At 38.3% G+C, this 21817-nt stretch overlaps 1 protein-coding gene across 3 annotated transcripts in view; it reads left to right on the top strand.

The window, feature by feature from the left end:
* Window positions 1–21817, top strand: part of CUL2 (cullin 2) — a 44777-nt gene that overhangs the window by 334 nt on the left and 22626 nt on the right. For 2 of the 3 annotated variants that reach the window (XM_032692087.1, XM_032692095.1), the window contains exons 2-6: window positions 2367–2505; window positions 10464–10566; window positions 12420–12514; window positions 15163–15268; window positions 19952–20034. In XM_032692087.1, coding sequence (XP_032547978.1) covers window positions 2387–2505; window positions 10464–10566; window positions 12420–12514; window positions 15163–15268; window positions 19952–20034 — 506 coding nt within the window. In that variant the 5' untranslated portion in view covers window positions 2367–2386. Of the gene's footprint in view, window positions 1–1255; window positions 1276–2366; window positions 2506–10463; window positions 10567–12419; window positions 12515–15162; window positions 15269–19951; window positions 20035–21817 lie in introns of those variants that run through there. The other variant, XM_032692078.1, reaches the window with a different exon arrangement.

Here is a 21817-nt window from a genome sequence, read left to right as displayed (position 1 = left end):
CCTTGCCCCGCGGGGAGGGCGCGGCGCGGCCTCTTTGGCGGGGCCGGTCATTATTATGTCCTGGCGGCATCCTCGGCCGGTTTCGCTTTTGTTTTGGAGGGGGGAGAAGGTGGGGAGCGCACGGCTGGGCCCGGGGAGCGGGGCACGGGGGCGAGGGCAGGCAGAGCTGGTCACCTGTTGGAGGCCAGTGCTCCCGCCCTTGGCTGTGCACCCACCGCTGGCTTGTAATTTATCGAGGCGGTTCAATAGGTTGGAAATTTGGAGAATGCTTTGACGCTGGGGGAAACTACATTTGTGTGAATGAATATATGCCGTATGACATCCGTATATTTTAAAAGATGAGGCGATAGAAGCAGCATCCTTTCATTATTCTCATGTGTAAATATGTTTCAGCAGTATCTGCTTACCTTAGGGTTTGTCGAACAGGTATGGTTTCCCACCCCCGAATAGTATAAACCCTAGGGTAGATATTCTGCCCTGCCATAATTCTTACTATGGAGGTTTATTTGCATCAGTACAAGACATTTAATATTCTGAGCTGGTGAGCTTGTACAATGCAGACACCAAAGCACAGCAAACCTCAAAACCCCACCATCTCACAGAAAAGTTATACTGCATTTAATAGTGTGTCTGAAAAACACATTTAAATTCATATTGGTGTGAAAGCTGCAAAACAACAGTCAACTTTGTCTTAAACTATTTAACTCTGGAATACTTTGTTGGCTGTGTGAATGCTTTACATGTTATTAGGTTTTGGTGATACTGAACACAGGTTTACTGATTCTGTGTGATGTACTGTGGGTAGGACTTTTTCTTCACCCTTCCTTCCTCCCTAGGGTTTTGTTTAGCTGTGAAGAAAAGGTTCTTTTACCTTGGAGGTACCACGTGTGTACCTTCATTACCACAAGTACTTCTTATGATTGTTAATTTTGTTTGTGGACCATGATTTTTTTTTTTGGGGGGGGGGGGGGAGGTCAGCTGAAAATACTCTGTTTTCCAGAATAATGGTATTAGAGCTCTTTGAAGACTATCATTTCTCCCTTCCCCCCTTTTTTCAGTTCTCACTGATTTTCTGTGAAGTAAGCTGCTACTGACATACTGGACTTGAAGTAATAACCATGTTGCAAATATAATAACATTAACAGCAGTTGAGAAGCATGGTTAGTTAGTCAAGGGGGTGTTTTGTATGCATGCAGGGTAAAAGTTCTGTCTGATTTTGGTTTTTTTTCTTAGACTTAGAAGTTCTTTACCCTGCAAGAGCCAGTAGTGATTAAGGTAGTAAGCTAGTTGCTAAATGGTTTTGTAGCGTGACATTTGATTCTTTCCCTTACAGAGGTCTGCCTCTTGTGTTCAAAGTCTGCTTGTCACTAGCCTTCTGTTTTCCCTTCTGACCTTGAAGATTTGAGAAGACAAGTTAAGAGTTACTTGTTCATGTATTTAAAATGAAAGCAGAAATATTCTTTCCACTTTTTATTTTAGTCTTACAATGTCATGTTTCTGAGCAGGAACTAGACTTGCTTTGTGCGTGGAATGTCACACATCAGGTCCTTTCTAGATGAGGTGCATAGGACAGAGACCAGTGGAAACAAAGAAGAGGCCTTCACAGTTGTCTCTTTTTTTTTAAAATCACCTTACTTTTTCCCTGGTTTTATTTCGATAATTTAATGTTGAGGGTTTCTTTTTCCAGTAAATCTCTTCCAGTATTTTTTATATGAAATTATTAACACAGCTTCTCTATTTTGAAGCCATGTCTTTGAAAGATTTCAGGATTTGTCCTACTGTGTAGTGCAGTAAGCTGCACAAGCTCTACATATTGCTCTGTGTTTAGATATGTTGTCTTTTTGCCATCCTGATCAAAACTTTGAGCTTTTGTGGCTTTTTAAATGTAGCACCAAAAATGTCACATGAAAACCTGAGGTGAACGTAGGCTAAAAACTGACAGTGGTAACTTCAGATACTCTGGTAATAGTTCAGTGTGTTCCTGCCCAAAATTTTCTTAGATACAGCTTAAACAGGCTTTGCATATAATTGAACAAATAAGAATTTACCGGAGAGTTGTTATCTTCATATAGCACTGTTAAATGGACAGCTTGGTGAGACAATGAACTTCATGAGGCGTGATGTTGTTACATTAATTGGTGTTATGTCGTAGGCTACTTGTGCAACGTGAATGTTTCTTTCCGTAACATTAAAAACAAGAGTTCGTGAGCTTAATTTTGGAGGGTGGGGAAGCAGGGGTGGGTGTTGGCGTTGCTCTGTCGTGGTGGTGCAACACTGTGCAAAGTTTAAATTGAAAAATTTAAAGGAAATGTATATATTTTTTAATGATTGTGCAATGTTGTCTGACAAGTTTAATTCTTCTACAGATTAACACTAAAGCCCCACAATGTCCTTGAAACCACGAGTAGTTGACTTTGATGAAACATGGAACAAACTTCTAACGACGATTAAAGCTGTTGTTATGTTGGATTATGTTGAAAGAGCAACGTGGAATGATCGCTTCTCGTATCCTTTACGTGAAAAATCTGGCTTAATGTGTTCATATGATGTATTTAGCACAGAGGAAGCCCGTGTTACACAACAATTTCAGTGATCTTGATCAGAAGCTTGTTGTAAGGCTGTACCTGTTATTAAGCCTGAGGATCAGTGGATATGTTGAAAGGGATGCAAAATTCTGTGTATTTGGGAAGTATTCTATATGAAAGTCACCATATTGACAAAAAGTCTCAGTTTTAGTCACTTTTAGTAGCTCTATTACTTATCTTATGCTATAGCTGTTCACAAAAGTGCAGGCCTTGAACGTCCCCTATTCTGATAATGAGATTTTCTTGTTTGTTTAAATGTGTATGTGGCAGGGGAAACACCAAGGGCAGAGAATGCACATCTTTAAATTTGCAGTGTGGGGTATAGTGAGGTTTTTCTGCGTAAAGATTTCTGCCTCTCCTTTGCACTTCTATCTGTACTGATGACTAACATATTAGACATTTCTATAGCAAGAGTTTATTAAAAAGCCTTCTTCCTTTCCCTCCACTGTCATAACCTCTCTATTTACAGTTAAGCCATGGTTAAAAGTAATTACTCCTTCTGTGATCAAGTGGTCTTGCTGTTCAAGTCAGAGCTGTATATATATTGTAGTGAAAGGTTTGCATTTTATCTGTAAGATGGACTTGTAATTCTTTACAAGGTTTAAGTTGCAGTTAACTTCTTTTAAAATAAGTGTAACTGTTCTAACCAGTTATACTGTGCTCTGTGTCTATGTATTCATTAGCCATTACAGTATGGTGAATAATTGGACAATTTTAGGAGGCTTTGCACCTGTTCTGCAGCAATTATACTGAGTTTGGTTTAATTATAAGGGGGAAGAATGGTTTAGACTTATTTATTGATTTGTTAATTCTTGTGGGTGAAAAAAGAAGCTCCTGAGAAGATTCTTATATGTGGATTTTTACAACACAAGCTTATTCTGTGTGCAGAAGCTTGACTCTAAAGTCTCTTCTTGTTCTGAACATGTTACCTTTTCTCAGAATTGCTTTCCTATGTGCCTGTGTTTTGACTGTGTACATGTGTATACTTAAATGGAGAATTTAGTTGCTCATAGTTCTTGTGGACCCTTATTGTGGTGCAATAATCTTTAAGGAGCTCTTTCATATTAAAACTTGGTAATTAATTTCTGGGGACATGGCTCGTCACCTTGTCTTGGAATCAAGTTCAAGTGACTCCAGAATTTTCAGACGTTTTGAACTAATTAGTTGTGCGCTTATGTGCTGACAAGTTAAGCTGCAGTCATTCTTTCTAAGCAGTTTTTGAGGATTTAATATTTCAGTCTTCAACAAGTGGCTAAATTCTGTAGTTTAAAATTCTAAACATTTAGACAAGGGCACCTAAAATAGATTTAAATATAAAATAATAATTGTTGCATGAGATGCTGAATTGATTCCTCTTGTCACACTGTTTCACTTAGAACTTCTTATGTGGAGACCTTGTACACAAGTCTGCTGTTGATCCTCTTTTGGGATTTACTCCAGTTGATTGAACATCAGAAAAGGAATGCTTATGAATAGCGGACTCAGGAAGCAGTCTTGGGAGAATCATTAGGCATGTAATTCTTAAGACCTTACTTACCATCATCTCTTAATTATGGTCCTTGGAAAGTGGTACTATTAGTGCCTAATTTGGCACAGGCATGACCCTTTTGGCTTATTGTCTATGGCTGAGTGGCCTGAGGAGTTTGTGTGACTTGTAACTTCCAGCTTGAATGTTGATTGTTTAGCACTTCTGCTTCCTGTAACCAAACTCTGTGTTTAAACACAAACTGCTCACTGGGTATTCAACAACTGGGTGAAAGTGGTAGTTCTGTGCAGCTGGTGTGAAAGCTTTTTCCAGGCTTTATATATAAAGAGACCTAAAGTACTGATGATACATTTTAAGTAGATTTACCCTTTAAAAAATATGTCATCTTGTTCTTTGTTAACTTCTTATTCTCAGTTAAATTGAATATAATTGGAGTAATCTGTTTCTAGACACCTACAGAGATTTTAAGGGAAATGTTGTAGTAACTCTACTTTTCAGGTTGCTTAATAAGCGCAGTTTAAATAATCTGTCCCAGATTATTTGAATTGTGTTTTAATGAAACTCAGACAGGTTACTTCATTGATTATGGTATCAGTTGATCTTTGTACTGTGTGGTTGAAACAGGGATGTGGAAACAAAGGATAAGCTACAGCAGAGAATCAGTTTTCATCTGTAGCAATGTGTTCTACGAAGTGTTTGCTTTCTCTTGTGCTGCTTGAGACAACTGAGATCAAATTGTGTATGGAGGCTAATAGTATTTGAGGGATGAGAGGCTTGTACTGTGCATATTTCACTTCTAGAACTAATTTTTGCCCCATTAGTTCCCCAGAACTTGTTTGTCTTGAATATAGTGTTTCCTTTGTAACTTATGGTAATGTTATTGTTAAAGGTAGCTTATTTTTAAATAAATCCTTTATCTCAAACTTGAATGGCAATGAGCTGGGAACCACAACTGTGTAAGAGTTAAAATCTTCTGGAAAAGATCACTTGAAAGACAATATGTCACTTTATTTAAACAGTGAGTCATCTTGAGACACCTTTGACCTTCAGATTTCCTTTAAGGTTCTCAGCAGGAAGAATTGTGTATGGAGTTGTTTCATTGTCTGGAAAACGAGTGACAGTTACATCTCTATTTGAGATATTATTTACAATTATTTGGTTATTGTGAATATGTTGCATATCTTTCTAGACTTTGCTGCTAACTGTTCAGTAGACCTGGGAGTGCTCTTTAAGTTAAGAAGCTGCTCAAGCTTGGTTAGAGTGGTAGGTAGTTCATCTGTGCTTTGATAACTACTTTTTACTTAGAACTTTTTCAAACAGGTAGAACATCAGGCTCTTACTGTTGTTGTCTTGGGTTTTCCACCACCAAATAAATAGGATGGACAGTACCCAGGGACGATGGTAGCTGTACTGCAAATAGAATTATTTTAAAAGTATGCATCATCACCACCTGCTTTTTTTTTTTTATCGTTTCTCTGCATGTTTGTTCTCCTTCCTCTTAATTCTCTGTTTTACAAGGATTCTGTGATAAAACAGAAACTTAAACATGTGTCTTTAACAAAACAATCAGCCCAAAGAGAAGGAAGAGTAAATAAAGTTCACATGATCACAGTTCTTTCTAACTATGAGTCCTCAAGTCCTCTGTGAATTTTGATTCTGTTATGGAAGAAGACCAACAATTGGAAATTTACTCAAAGCTCTGAGTTGGTCTTCTAGAGAAGATCTATTCAAAACCTTCTGTTAATATAGGGTCTTACCTAGGTGCTTTTTTAACCCTGAGTTCAGTATTTGTGAGCTTTTATGACCGTGGATATAGTATTTTCTGGTTGATAGTAGTTTTGTTGTTGTTCTTTCTTAGTTTGGAAGTGCTTAGGTTTGGGTAATGCCTCGCAAATAACAACAGCCAAAGCACTTAAATCACATAAGGCTTTTGATATTCTTGTTCTCAGCACAGAGTAAAGGCCCTTAAGCAGCAGTTTGGCTTCAGCTTCCTTTCTCACCCTCCAAAACTACGTGCTGAACTGGAAGGACAGATGGCTTTCACCATTAAAGCTAAATTATTGAAGAGTAAAGGCTTCTTCCTGGTCTTCTAAGGAACGGCAGCACAGGAAAAATGTGCTTTAAGTGTATGGAGTAAAATGCCAGTGAGGATTAATGATTCATCTCCCCTCGGAGGTTATTTTTTTGTTAAGAGATTCACAACATTTTGGACATGACACTGAAGTTTGGATTCTGGACTGAAAGATAGATAAAGGAGCTAGTACAAATAGAGCAAGAATGTAGCAAAGCTACTCTGTAATGTGTATTTCAGTCTCATGATACCTTCTGTAGCAATTCAAAAAAGCTTAGTGCCCCAGCAAGTAGCATTTGGTGTTGCTTTTTAGTGTTTGGTGGATACAGAAAAAGGTGTGAGTTGCCTGTTAAATGCTTCTGTGATTAGACTCCTTGTTTGCATACCTGCTGAAATTAAACAGAGTGGCATATGTCAAGGAGGAATAATAGATTCAACTTTCTTTGCTTGCAAGAAAATTTTTTCTCTAGAGTAAGGAAAGGCGTGTTTGGAAGATGTGCATTTTCATGAAGGAGTACAGATATTATTTTCATACTTAAATAGGATTATTACAACTAAGAAACTTGTTTACAACAGTCAAGTCATCCAGACTTCTAACAGAAGCCTAGGGCACAGAGGCTAGATTAATTCAGAGATATTTGTTTGCTGCTTTCAAATAAACTTCTGTTACTATTTTCTTGTGCTGTTGAGGTGAAGACTGCATCTTTTCTCTAAATTTGAACTACATTGTTTTTGTAGTAGAGATCCCATTATAGTTTTGGTGATTCAGATACTGTAGTTGTGGATCTAAAGAGAAAAAAGTCAAGTTCCCTTTGCTGTGAGTAGCTTGCAAAGATTTCTGATTCTGGAGTTTATTTTTTCAAAGATATCTTTGCATAGTGAAGAGGCTTGTGGTCTGAATTGTGTTGAGGATGCATTTGACTACCAGCCATCCTTAGACTGAGAAAATTTCTTGGAGAGGGGAAAGTGTAAAAAACAATTGTTCTTTATAATGAAAAAAACCATTTCATTCTTCACTATTAATTTAATAGGGGTTTTTATATTTTATTGCTTACAGTTTTGTAAGCTATTGCAGTGCAATTCTAGTTACTATTACAAAGCAGTGAATGTTGCCTGTTTTGTTTGTTGGGGTTTTCATTTAATAATTCTTGCCTTTCCAAGAAGAATTCTGATAAAGATGATCTATATGGATGAAATAACTGTACACAAGATTAGATTCTGGTGGGGCTCTCTGAGATTCCAGTTGCCCAATGAAGGGGTTTTTTTCTGATTAGTTATCTTACATCAGTATCTTATATCAGGCCCTCTGGGAAGAATAACAAAAAGTCCTTCTACAGATACATCAATAGCAAAAGGAGGGGCAAGGAAAACCTCCATTCTTTACTGGACATGGGTGGGAATATAGTTATCGAAGATGAAGAAAAGGCTGAGATATTTAGCACCTCCTTCGTCTCAGTCTTCAACAGTAAGACAGGTTGTCCTGAGGACAGCTGGCTTCTGAAGCTTGTAGAAAGAGATAAGAATCTGAACAGCCCTCCTGTAAACCAGAAGGAAACAGATAGGGACCTACTGAGCTGCTTGGATCCCCACAAGTCTATGGGACCTGATGAGATCCACCCCAGGGTGATGAGGGAGCTGGCGGAAGAGCTCGCGAAGCCGCTCTCCATCATCTACCAACAGTCCTGGCTCACTGGGGAGGTCCCAGATGATTGGAAGTTGGCGCATGTCACGCCAATCCACAAAAAGGGCCAGAAGGAGGACCTGGGAAACTCCAGGCCCGTCAGCCTGACCTCAGTGCCTGGCAAGGTTATGGAGCAGATCATCCTAAGTGCAATCACACAACACCTACAATGGACAAGGGACCAGACCCAGCCAACACAGGTTTAGGAGGGGCAGGTCCTGTCTGACCAACCTGATCTCCTTTTATGATCAGGTGACCCGCCTGGTGGATGAGGGGAAGGCTGTGGATGTGTCTACCTGGACTTCAGCAAAGCCTTTGACACTGTCTCCCACAGCATTCTCCTGAAAAAGCTCCAGCCCACGACTTGGACAGGGCCACCCTGTGCTGGGCCAGGAAGTGGCTGGAGGGCCAGGTCCAGAGAGTGGTGGTGAATGGGGCTGGATCTAGTTGGTGGCTGGTCACTAGTGGTGTCCCCCAGGGATCAGTGTTGGGCCCAGTTCTGTTTAATATCTTTATTGATGATCTGAAGGAGGGGATTGAGTCCACCATCAGCAAATTTGCAGATGACACTAAGCTAGGGGGGAGTGTCGATCAGCTGGAAGGCAGGAGGGCTCTGTAGAGGGACCTGGATAGGTTGGAGAGTTGGGCTGATAACAACGGGATGAGGTTCAACAAGGCCAAGTGCCGGGTCCTGCACTTTGGCCACAACAACCCCCTGCAGTGCTACAGGCTGGGGACAGAGTGGCTGGAGAGCAGCCAGGCAGAAAGGGACCTGGGAGTTTGGATTGATAGGAAGCTGAACATGAGCCAGTGTGCCCAGGTGGCCAAGAAGGCCAATGGCATCCTGGCCTGGATCAGGAACAGTGTGGCCAACAGGTCCAGGGAAGTGATTCTTCCCCTGCACTCAGTGCTGATGAGGCCACACCTTGAGTCCAGTTCTGGGCCTCTCAGTTCAGGAAGGATATTGAGGTGCTGGAGCAGGTCCAGAGGAGGGCAACTAGACTGGTGAAGGGACTTGAGCACAGGTCCTATGAGGAGAGGCTGAGGGAGCTGGGGCTGTTCAGCCTGGAGAAGAGGAGGCTCAGGGGAGGCCTCATCACTCTCTACAACTCCCTGAAAGGAGCCGTGTGGGGGTTGGTCTCTTTTCCCGCGCAACTATCAGTAAGACAAGAGGGCATGGTCTTAAGCTCTGCCAGGGGAGGTTTAGATTAGATATTAGAAAGAATTTCTTTACAGAGAAGGTAATCAGACATTGGAATAGGCTGCCCAGGGAAGTGGTGGATTCTCCATCCCTGGGTGTTTTTAAGACAAGACTGGATGTGGTACTCAGTGCCATGGTCTAGCAGCCGCAGCGGTAGTGGATCAAGGGTTGAACTTGATGATCTCAGAGGTCCTTTCCAACCTGGCTGATTCTATGATTCTATGATTCTTTTTTTTTTGGTAGTATATATTTGTTTTGAGTATATTAAAAATTAAACATGCGTTTGGAGAAAGCTGTGAGATGAGAGCTTGACAGTGCTTTGTAGACAAAGCTGTCAACTGTCTGTGTCCTTTGCCTCCTTTTACATGGGCATGTGCTTTTCTGTGGTAAACTAGAGGAAAGCTGATCTTATGTCTTCCTTTAATTAAATTAATCTACTAAATCATTATTTTCTAGCATGACTGATTTTATAAAGTGTATTTCTAGTATGGCTGGTCTTTTAATGCTTTGGTTTAGTAGAAAAGCATGATGTTTTAAACTAATTTTTTCAGAATTAGTTTATTTCCCCATGTGAAGCTTGACCTAATCCTTGCTTGACTTTTCTGAAAGCAAAATTCTTAATCATAAATTCTCTTCCTGACAAAGCATCAAGCAACTCTTAAAACTTGATACAGATGTTGCAAACGAAAGGCGTAGCTCTGCGGGGTACTTTAAGGAGAAAATGAGCCTAAGGGTTATAAGTGTTTGCCGCTTTAAGTTAGCAAGTAGGACTGTTTTGTGTGGCTGTGATCTAAAAAGGATTACTGAATTTATAATAATGGTTAAAAATGAAACAGGTTTTTTTTATCCACACCACCATTGTGATTACTTAATATTCATGTCCCCCGAAATTGTTTCACCTGTGGAGTTGGGAGGCAAAACTCAGGGACCGTAAATTGTTTTGGACTCCGGGAAGGAAGACTTGAAGTCGGCTTCACCTGATGTTTGCTCTGCTCTGTATCTTGCCTAATCACATTCTTAACCTAATTAAAGCTTCTTTCCATTATATGAAAAGAGTCTGAGTTCGTGTTGGCTGCAAATACAGAGGAAGAGTTGTGCGTGAAAGCTGCTTTTTCACTTTGAGATAATGGTATATTATTCGTAGATGGCAAATAAGTGGTAGAAGTCCCATCAGTGTGGGGCTACTGGAAGTTTCAGGATCTTAGCTCTAACATTCCCTCATCATCCACTATTTAAAATTTAGTATTAATGCTGTAAACTTAAATTCTTCCAAACTAGTGCTTACACCAGTTCAGAAAATGATCCATTTTATCTGTTTTGCTTGACTGTAAAACAAAACCCACCTAAACTGCATGTGTGTGAGAAAAAAGGGTTCTGTAAATCCTAAATTTTGTTGATATGTTTTCACACTTTAATACCAACCTTGACTTTGAGCCCAGAGACATTTATGCTTTGTGTGTGGCCTATCCTGAACCTCTTGGAGAGAGACTTTATACTGAGACTAAAATTTTTTTGGAAAATCACGTACGCCATTTGCACAAGGTAACATGTACAGTTACTGGTGGGCATGTAGGTTTTGTTTGTTCTTTTTTGACTTCAGGAAGGGGGTTTGTTTGTATATTTTTATGAGACTAAATCGCAGGTGACAGTTCCAGAGACACAATACTTATATATGTGGTATATGTAACACATGTCACACAACATAATATTATAGATCTCTGTTTATGCAACACTAAAGAAAGAATTTTCTTTCTAAGCAAATGGTTACAGTTTATATAATACATTCATTGGTTTGAAAAGTTCTTTCTTTTTTGTTGAATGCTTGTTATCAAGCAATTTACAGAAATGTCTTAATTTTCCAAACGTACTGTAGTTTGTTGTTAGCCTTCTGTTTCAACAGAAAAGTATCTACTGCACAGTCTTGGAAACTGATTGTATATGCTCTGCTAAAACAAACCCAACCAACTTCTGAAATATGGGGGAAATAACAAAAATGCTTGGGAGGGGAGAAAGTAATGGCAAATTATTTATTATGACAAATAACAATATTTGTATACCTGTATAGTTGTGGGTTAACTTCTCTTTCATCAGCTAAGACAGCGGATTTCATCAGAATCATGGTTTGTCATGTTGAGTAGATAGGATGGATGAACAGTGTCTCCTTGTATATCAATAAAAAGAGAAGTAGATTTAAATAAGATGCCTACCTGCCTTTAGTGTCTTTTGAAGAGATAGAGTGCTGCAAATTCTGGATAGTGCTGCTAAATGGCTTGGTGCTGTTTTTTGAGCTTATGTACCTGAGTATTTGACAAGATGGGCTGGGTGTCTTAGTGGGTAGTTCCACTGGTTGCAGAGAGAATAATCCTGACACTTTGCTAGACTAAATCAGTTCACTAAACTAGCAGAGAACTCTGCCAAAAAAGTTCTTCCTCATTATTTAGTGAGCTGAATGAGCTCACTTAGGATAATCAGGCAGGTGCCAGCACAGTAGAAGCAGCAGAAAGTAGCGGAAAGCACACATCCGTGTTTTTAAATTGACCATCCACCACTTGTCTTTGAAATAATGTTGGAAAAGCTTAGCAAAATGCATTCTGCAGCAGAAGGCATTCTCAACTCTGTTTTGTCTACCAGCTTTCCTCTTTTACATTTTTTTTTTTTACTTTTTTTTCCATTTTTTGCATAGGCTTCATTGCTGCTTGAGCCAGATTTTATAATTACAAACTCCAGAGAGAATTATACTTGAGTTCCTAGGATCATATTCTCCCTCACAAATCATAATAATTAGTTGAAATTGTTGAACTTATTTCTTTGAAGTATAAATATTTTGAGAAGATGAGTATATCAGCAACTTTTTAGTTGATGATTACCTTAAATTTCAAAAGATATGGGCCTAGATTAGCAGAACTTCAAAAGTGTTTTATATGTATCTGTGCTTTGGTAAACTTGCATTATTGCATGATTTTTGGTAAGTATAAAGGCTTGTCTATCCAGTAAGGCACACTGATTTTAAATGGTTATAGTAAGGCAATTCCTCCAGTGTGCATGTGGCTAAGTGTATTTAAAACTGATGTATCAATGAGAGAATAATTATGCAAGTTATCCCACTAGAATGATGTAAAAATACGAACCATGCTTATTCAAGCAAGTACTTTTGAAAAGATAAATAGAAAACAATACAGTAGAGAGAATGTTGTTTTTAAATGCAAAATAAAGCAGCTCTAGGTGGTGTAGCTGGTTTACCAAAACTTGGCAGTGTGAAGATATGTTAGTTTTCTGGTCTTTGCAACAATTCTGAATATGTGATTCCTATTCCAAAATGTTAATCCCATTATAACTTTCTGAGTATGCATGATATTTTCATACTAATTTTAGGGGGGGGGGGTGTGCCTTCACAGAGAGTTCTGGAAGCTGAAGAACAAGTACTGGTTATGTATCACAGATACTGGGAAGAGTATAGCAAAGGGGCAGACTATATGGACTGTTTATACAGGTAAGATTTGCAAAAGAGTTGTTAAACTTTTGAAATTATTACAATGATCTGCAGGTTAAGTTGAAGAACGTTGCTTAAAGAGGGCAGTAGATGAATATGCCCCAGGTCAGTTTTGAAGAGAATATAGTTATAGTAGCAGAACATGAGCAAAAGGGAATAATGCCTCAGCAGGTAAGTTATCTAAGATGGTTCCTACTCTTTTTTCATTACTAGTATGTTCTACCTGATGTTGCAGTGCCAAATGTATTGGTGCTAATCAACCCTGTAGTGAATTAGGTCATAGTCCTAGAGGTTCTTCTGCAAGGAGAGGATATGTTTTGTTTTTTGAGAGAATGTTTTGGATGAAAGTACTTCTGGAGACCTTAAGATATTCTGCTTTTTATAAAGTGGTTGGAGTTCTTTTCTTGCTTCCATGCTTGCTCTGAAAAAAATACTATAAATTAGTTGACTCTGTTGTATCCCAGGTTCTAATTTGTGTAATTCTTCAAGCAATGAAAACTGATTGATTTTTACAACTGGTAATCTTAATGTTATTTAAAAATAGATTCCTTTAAGATTTAAGTAGGCTTGCATCTGTGCTTCTAACCTGCTAGGCACTATTTGAAACACTACTAAAATGTAAGACACTTTTGAGCAAAATTCATAAAATGCAAGACTAATCACAAGATTGGCAAATGAGACAAATGTTTTCTTTCTTTGGTGTTGATTTTGATTTGGTTTTTTTTTCACCCACTCTCCTGGGTGCATTTTGCTAGGAAAACAAATTTGGATTCAGTTTGAAAACTAAAATCCCACATATGCTTGACTCTAAATATTGGTGATAAAACTGATGAAATAAGAAACAGTTGATATTAAAGAACCTTCTTCAGTTGTTTTGGTTAGTTCTGATGATAAAAATAATAGATAAAAACAATACTGGACGTTAGAGCTTATCAGTGTCTTGGTGCTGTAACTGTTTTCATAGATGTAAAAAATCTGGTCTGTGTACTTTTATTTCAATTAATTGGAGGGTTTTCTTATCCAGCAAATTGAAATTAAGTGATTTAAAGAAAAAAAAAACCAGAATTTTTAAAATCTGCTCATAATAAAATCCTAAAATCTAAACACATATAGTGCTGCTGTTGTTTTGTTCCGTTTTGTCTTTTTTTAAAGCAGTTGTAATAATACCAGCATATCAATGTATAGCAATTTTTAGTTCTTTATGCTAGTCTTGGTTCTCTTTCTGTATGTACTGATGGAGAGAGAAGGTGTGAGTCAGGGGAGCATGAGGCTTTCCTTTTTAACAAGTTTAACAAGAAAAAGTAGGCTGGCAGCTGTTGGCTTTGTTCACATGGTGGAGGCTGGGAAAAGTACCATCAAGGAGCATGCCTGCTTAAGGCTGCTGTTCCAACTCCTCTGGATATCCTTACAGGTTATGTATGATCGTGGGCCTGTAGCCTTCTGCACAGACCTGCTTTTACAGTTTGTGATGGTTATCAGAGATAGCAGAGGGGTTTACAGTTCTCTGTAAGAGTCTAAAAGTAGGTTAGGCCAATGTATTGCAGTTTGTCACCACTGCACTGTCACAAGTCTTCCTTCTTTGGACTCTGTGGTGTCCTAAATTCTTTCAAGTTCACAGGTTTTCACAGCGTGTTTCTCCTTTTCTCCTTTGCTTGGCTTTTGCCTTCCTGCCCAGAGTGTTGAGGCATCACAAGTCTGGTGCAGCCTCTGAACACTGAATCTCTTCAAGTGCTGGCTGTTTTCAGTGTCTAAACCGGGCATCTCAAAACTGCTGGTTAGATCAGAAGTTAAAAAAATATTCTCAGTTGTCTCATTTAAGCACTAACATAAGAAATATTATGGGTGTAGTTATGAACGATATAAAAATTTTTCCCAGTCATCAGGGAAAGGAGAATGGTGCAGTTTAAATATGTTATAATATTTACTTTATGGAAATACTGGGAATCAAGAGGGATGTTTTCCCAGGTCTCGCACAGAAACCATTTTCTGTTATTTATAAAACTATGCATATAATAGTAAATACTGAATACAAAAAAAATAAGCTTTTATAACATTTCTGCAAATTCTTCTCTATAAAATTTGCAGTCTAGCTGTTTGCTAGTTATCATGACCTGGTCAGGGGTCATAACTGACAAAAGTTTGCCCTCTTAAAATTGACAGTACTTCTGTGTTTCAGTCTGAGAGAAATGCAAAATAATAAATAATAGAGGTAGAGAAAATACTTTTAACTTAAAAATATCTGATACTCAGGAGTGTTTTTCTATCATTAATAATAGATAAACCACTATCAACCTAATACTAGTCAACTGCTCAGAATTTAGCAGTTATTTTGCATATATATGTAGGAGTTAATATGGCAGTGCATGTAAATAGGTTGGATTCCTACACAAGTGTATTGCTCACCAAGAAAATGCTGACAGTGATATAGCAGGCTCTTGTTTGATTTCTCAATTACCAACACTGTACTGTTTTAATATGATGTAAGGTCTTTTAAATTAAGGTGATTTATCTTTTCAGATTTTCCTACAGATGGCACTGGCATTGGTTAAAGGGGGTTATATTTTGTAAACACATTCCACAATTCCAAATCTATTAAAAAAAAAAAAAGAACTTTTCCTGTTTTGATTAGAATATCTTCATTTCTATAGGTACCTCAACACACAGTTTATTAAGAAGAACAAATTGACTGAAGCTGATCTTCAGTATGGCTATGGAGGGGTGGATATGAATGAACCTTTGATGGAAATTGGAGAGGTAGGTATCTCTGAAAGTGGGCTGGATATAAACTGTATTCAGAAGTGCTGCAAGTTCAGCTCTGTCCTTTTACAGTAGGAATATTATAGAGTATGTAAACACTGAACCCTTTGTAAAATGAGAATACAGTTTTGATGTAGATAAATACTGGCAGGCAAAAAAAGCAAATATGAAAACTATTGGAGAATTTCAGTTTTAAAATATGATTACTTGCAAACACACTTTGGATTATTAAGTGACACTACTATCAAGAAAACATTTTGAGAAAGCAGTAATTTTGTTTTTGGAAACCCTTGAAATATTACTTTTAGGCTTCTATTTCTTGATGACACAAGGTACAAAAGCTTTTTTTTTGAGATTAGTCTTCTACACATCTTATTTTCTAATGCAAGCTGTTTTGAACTTCAGTTCAACTCAAATTTTGAAAGAAAAAGTAGGTATTCTGTGCACAAAAGTGTCACGTAGGGAGGGTTTATCTTTAAAAAAAGAAGTAATTTGTGGCAGGCACAAGGGTGTTGTCACAGTTACTAGTGGAGAGGCTGAGAGTAATTTTTAAATACTTATAAAATAACAAATCCTGTCAGCAGTAGGACTACATTCTGAGACTTCACTCCGTGCACTGCAGCTATGCAGAAGTGGGGTTTGTGTTGTTTGTCACTTGATGGCTGCTCCTACCATGAAGTACAAGACAATAAAGCAAACAGACAATTTTACAGTTAAGAAAGAAGAATTCTTTAAGATAGAGTGCTTCAGTATGTCTTTAGAAAGATTTTGAAAACACTTTTTCAGTCTGCATCAGGATAAAATCACAGTTCTGAGTACAGCTGAGTACCAACTTGTTTTTTGAATGCTTGTGTGTGTATGTTTGCTTTGGGTCCATATGTACACACACTGCTAGCTGGAGAATTTATTCTGTCATTATATGTTTTGGTATCTTATTTTTTTCCTTTCCTCTCTACATTTGCCTTTTTCACTACAGTAGGAAGTGAATACCTTTTCTCTTTTGCTTTAGAAGGCTAGAGAAAATGCTGCTTTTTTCCTTAATGTCAGAACTTGACCTGTCAGTGATTACAGTTCTGGCTCTTTGAATTCATTGTTTGAAGCAGGAGATCTGTGTTGCCTTTAGTTAAGAGTAAGGAGAGACTGTGATGCATGTACTTCTGACCCAGCTGATGAAGAGGGCACTGCCAGTTGAAATTGCTAATCCTCTGGCAGGTTGGGGATGGGCTGGAGCAAATTCCAGAAACATTATGTGCTTTAAATCAAGGCATTGTAGGGAAGGAAATTCTTCTCTCTTCTATCTACGCTGTCTCCAAGGCTTGCTATTAGTGGCATCTCTAAAGGCTTATCAGAGCTTGGAAGTGCATATTGCTGCACTGTTTATGGTATCTCAGAATGGCATAAATGTTATTCCTTAGTTCCTCAGACTGAGGTTTAGCACAGTGTGTTCCCATGATTGTCAGAGGTAAATCATAGTCCTGTGTGAATGACTGTTAGTTCAGTTGCTTTGGGGGCTGGGAATAGGTCTGGGATTGTTCTTGGGTGATGCTGATGTATTAATGAATTCTCCCCATTTGAGTGCTGCTCCCTTCTGAGGTATTGCCCAAAGGATGGTAGTGGCAACTTTTGTCCATAGCTTTCTGCCCTAGTTAATATTTACCAAAGAAGAACAAACATCAGACTTGATAAACTTGGGTTTTTTGAGTATTCAATTTTTTTCATGTTTGTAGAATCCTGAGTGGGACGGAAGGGCAGTGGCACACTTTTCTTCAAGCTTCCCAACCATTGTTCCAAGGAGGATATGTTCCTAGCTCATCTTTTGGGCAGGATATGGGGAGGATCAAGATTCTTAAGCTGTAGCTGGCAACCTTTTGGGTTTTGATGAAGGTGTTCAGATGACGATGTCTGAAATTCTACTAATGAGTTTTTCGTTACCTCACTCTGCAAGACTCCTTCCATTTCTCTTTAATAAATACTGTCTTTGTAATCTGTAATAGTGGGAGGTAAAATTTGGGTTTGAGGCAGTAAAGTTGGTCTCTGTTCATGACTGGTGTAGGATTAGGTTTTTCCTGAAAAGTTATGGATACTTGAGTCCTACACTCTTGTATTAAATTGCAGCACTGTTTTCGGTGAATTTGTTGCTCCAGTTCACATTTCTTGACCTACAAGGCACTCACCAAGTTTATCAAGTCTTTGGAAAGCATTTTCTCTTTAATGATAGTTCCTGTAGGATTCTATCTTTTATTCCCTGGATTACACAAGGGACTTTACCAAAAGTCCAAGTATTTCAGTTGTTTGTCACTTTAGAATGGAAGGAATTTCATTTCTCCTTTTTTAGATGACTCAGATTATCTTGACCTTTATCTACCCAAGAGCAAATGTGTTTATTTTATATATAGTTCTCTTCAGTCTCAACATCAAGTTGCAGATGTAATGCCCAGCATTTGTAGAAGAACTGTACTGTCTGTATTGAAGTTTCTGTCTCAGCATCACTTGTGTGTGCTAATGAAGCTTTGAGAGCTTTTCAGTAACCTCAGACAAGTACATGCTTGCTTAGTTCTTCTGGGGTGTGTAACAATAGGTACGTTCACAAGACCGGAGGTGCGTATGTGAAGTGTGTGGGCATGGCTTCAAACAGCTCATCATCCCGATAAGTGTTCCAGACATTCAGAAATTGTTGTCCTAAGAAACATACAGGATGAGATCAGTTGGTAAAAATAATCTGCCAGTGCTTGCAAGAGATTGCTTCTTTCCTCTCTTATGTTATGGGTGCGTGGTGAAGGATACTGCTTTTCTGTATCGAACCCCTATCACCAGTTTCAGATTCCTGAATTTTCAATAACTCCATGGGTGCCCTGAATAGAAGGTAATTAAGATGTGCCTTCTGGTTTTTTTCTTCCCTCAGAAATAGATTCTGGAAAATGGAGAAAATTGCCACGTTCTGTATTACCAGTGTAGTCGAAGTAAGGTCAGTTCCTCTCTTCAAGGAGGAAAAACTGTGTTGAACTAATATATTGGGTTGCTGGATTGACCAGATTGGTCTGTCTGTAGTTTATCTGACAAGAAAATTCCAACAGGCAACTTGAATCTGCTTGTGATTGGTAGCTTGTATATGAGAAGGACTGTGCTAGAGACCACATTTCAGAAACCATGTTGCAGAATAGATCTACCTGAGGTTGTTTCTCTTCACCTCATAGGCACAAAAGATGTCAGTTCTTTTCCTTTTTCTTTTCCCCCACTCTCTTCTCTCTCTTCAGAGCTGGCTTCTTTCAGTGTTCTCTGCTGGATGAATTCCTGTTGTCTTAGGGAAACTTAACTGTTCTACTACTCCTCTGTAACAGGCGCAACAGTGAAAATCACTCCTAGGACAACTTTGATTTCAAAACATTATTTGTCTTTTGATTTACAAGCAAACTTTTATCTCTTCTTTAACCTGCTTATGACGCAGTTGGGTCAGGTTTGCCTTCTGTACCCTGTATTTCAGCACAGGTTCTGAATAGCTGGTCAGAGCAAATTAGTTTGTCTGCTATTTAAAAGGAAGATTTATTTCACAGAGTGAATCAGGTTGGATACTTACTCAATAGCTATGTGCCTGCTTTCAGTTAAGACATATCTGATTAATATTTTAATTTTTAAAGCTAATGACCTGCTGTGTCAAAGCCTTCTTAGCAGCAATATTCTCTCTGTCCTCACTTAATTTTGCAGTGTAATTTTTTCCCAGTCTGCTACTCACTGGTAGGTGTTTTTGGAGGTCTTATATGTGTGGTTATTACGTGTGTATGAGGGATCACATTATCCCCTTTGGGCTTTAAATCTGATTTTGACTTAAATGTAAAAGCTCATTTGAACGATTGCAGGTGTGTTTTTTAAAAATGGTATATTTTGGGAGCAATTACTTCACCACAAGAATTTGAGATAATTGAGTCAATTTGATTGATTCCTCTAATGATATGTGAGCAGTAGGGTGGCTAATGGTAATATGACGGTGATTTGTATTCCATTTGAAGTCAAACAGCTTGCCAGTGACTTTGCTTAAGCTGTGTGCATCTTAGTTTGGAGATACTCTCTGTGTTTAACTCTGACTCCTGACAAATGGGCTGGGAGACATTCCCTTTTGTCAGATGAGGCTTATTTTGCCATCATTGTTAGAAATACTGCATTTTGTGCTCCAGGTGGAAAGGTGTGTTATTTACCTACTACTGTGCAGATGTTTTGTTCACAAGTACACTCAAAATCTGCCCTTGTAACCAGCTTGCTTAGGGTCCTTATATGCATTTGAGAATACCTGATGGAGTGGAACCAAGGAATGAATCAGTTCTATCAGCTGTGTAGGTAGAATGTAGGCTGGGAAGGATGCATTTAGATACTGCCTGACTAGAAATTCTATGTCTGACACTACTAGTGTACAGATCTGTGTGATCTTCATCCAAATGCAGTCAGATGTTGTGGAAGAAAAATGTGAAAATAATGTATTAATATATTGAGAACAGGCAGAGTAGAGGGGGGTGGGGAGGGGAGAATGACAAAAGAATTAAAAAAGGAGGAAGGTTATCTAAAAATTTAATTTTTAAAATCCTGAATGAGAAACAATGTCATCTTTGATATTGTTCTGGGTTTCATTGGGTTTCTTTTTGTTTGGTTTTGTACTTTTTACTGATGTAAACTTGTGTTGTGTCCTGACAGCTAGCTCTTGATATGTGGAGAAAATTAATGATTGAGCCACTGCAGGCCATCCTTATTCGGATGCTCCTCCGAGAAATAAAAAAGTGAGTGTTTGATTGTTTTTTGTTTTAACATAGTGTGGGGGAGGGGTATTGCACTGTTTTTACTTGGAAAAGTCTGTGGATTTTGAGTGGATTCTTTTGTGTTTGGTTTTGTTAAGGTAACTTCTTACCTAATGATGATGGTCTGTCAGCTTTTCTCATTGTAGCTACATATTTGTGGCTTGCATGTGTAGAAAAAGGGTCTGAAAAGAAAACAGTCCATTCCCTGTAGCCTCAGGGTAGTGATCTTCTCTATTTCAGCAACCCTTCTTCCTTCTTATCAATGGGATTGGGGAGGAATTAGAATAATTCTCCAGGTCCCATAGGATGCCTCTTGCCTTTTCACTGCCTGATGCTGACTGCTTATGGCTTCTGTGCTGTCAATAAAGTTAAGGGCCAGGCCTTGGGCAAAGATTTGCCAAAGCCAGAGAAGCTGTTTCTTTGCATGGGACCCAGAACAATTCTTTCTTATCTGCCCAGAAGACCAGGCTTGTGGGTTTCTGTTGTTCAGATGAGTGCTTCACTTAACAGTCCTGCTGCTTTACTTGAAGGAAATGGAAATAATTATTTTTTTGCACTTTGAGGGGAAATTATGATTTTATTTCTGAATACTTTTTTTTTTTACTTCTAAACAAAGACCCTGGTAGCTACAGGGCTTGAGACTTTTTAAAGTTTTGATTTAAAACTTCTGCTTAACTCCTAAAGGACCCTTTTATTTATACATAAACAGAAATACTGAGATTTACTACAGATCTTGTGTATAGTTTTAAGTTCCATCAGTTTCTACAATTCTACTGCTATCTAGGGTAGCTCTGGAGTTGCTGATGACTGGGTTTTTTTAAGTGATTACTCAATTGACCAGACTAGTGTAAGTAAACTGAGAGAGGTAATTTGACTGGTTGAGGTTCCTTTGACATGCATTTGGTCAGACAAAAACTATTTATAAGGCATTAAAAACCTAATTTTAAGATTTTATTTTAATTTTTCATTCCCAAATGATGTCTGTCTTGGATGGCATTTCTGAGGCCAGGAAGTATTTACTTGCTTTCGGTTGTTAAACTGTAGTGCCTTTGTAACCAGGGCTGATACTACTTTATCCATATATTTATACTGTAACAATTTATTTTATTAAAGGAGGATTCCCTAATTCACTGTGAAGAAAATTCTCCTTTGTTACATCAGGCACAGGGATACTGAAGACTTGTTTCAGTCAATGTGTGTATTTCACTGGTGGGTGGGAGTGGAAATGTGTATAAAAACTTTTTTCAACAGAGATCTGATGCCTCTTAAGAGTAATGGTGTGTATTTACCTTGAGGCTGACTGCAGACCTCACAAGGGTGTTTAGATCAAGGCTGTCACTGGCTTTGGAGGAGGCTTGAAACTGTAACAAGTTGACATTGTTTGTAAATAAACTATTTGGAAAATTTTAAATAAAACTTGAGTCATTGTCTCTGATGGTTGGATCTGGATTTTCCCCCCTTCTTTATTAAGGATTCTTTTATGTGATCTCAAAGAAGTTAATGCAATTCTGCTTCTCAAAATACGCATATAACTATTCATACTAAGTTTCTTTTAGCCACTTTGTGATCTGCATATCACTTAATGAATTATATGAGAGAGAACTACTTATAGCTTTTTTTCCCTGCTATTATGAAATTTAGAGTTCACTGTGGGGATTCTGAGGACGGCCTTTGCATGTAACTCTAGACTGGTTGCTGTTCTTTGCTGTGATTTCAGTGGTCAATACAGTTTTTAAGAGGCAGTTTTAAAGACACTGCTGCAAAT

The sequence above is a fragment of the Chiroxiphia lanceolata genome, chromosome 1 (assembly GCF_009829145.1).
Source record: "Chiroxiphia lanceolata isolate bChiLan1 chromosome 1, bChiLan1.pri, whole genome shotgun sequence".
In the NCBI taxonomy this organism is placed as follows: domain Eukaryota; kingdom Metazoa; phylum Chordata; class Aves; order Passeriformes; family Pipridae; genus Chiroxiphia; species Chiroxiphia lanceolata.
Note: the sequence above shows the minus strand (reverse complement) of the source record. Positions and strands in the feature narration are given on the sequence as shown.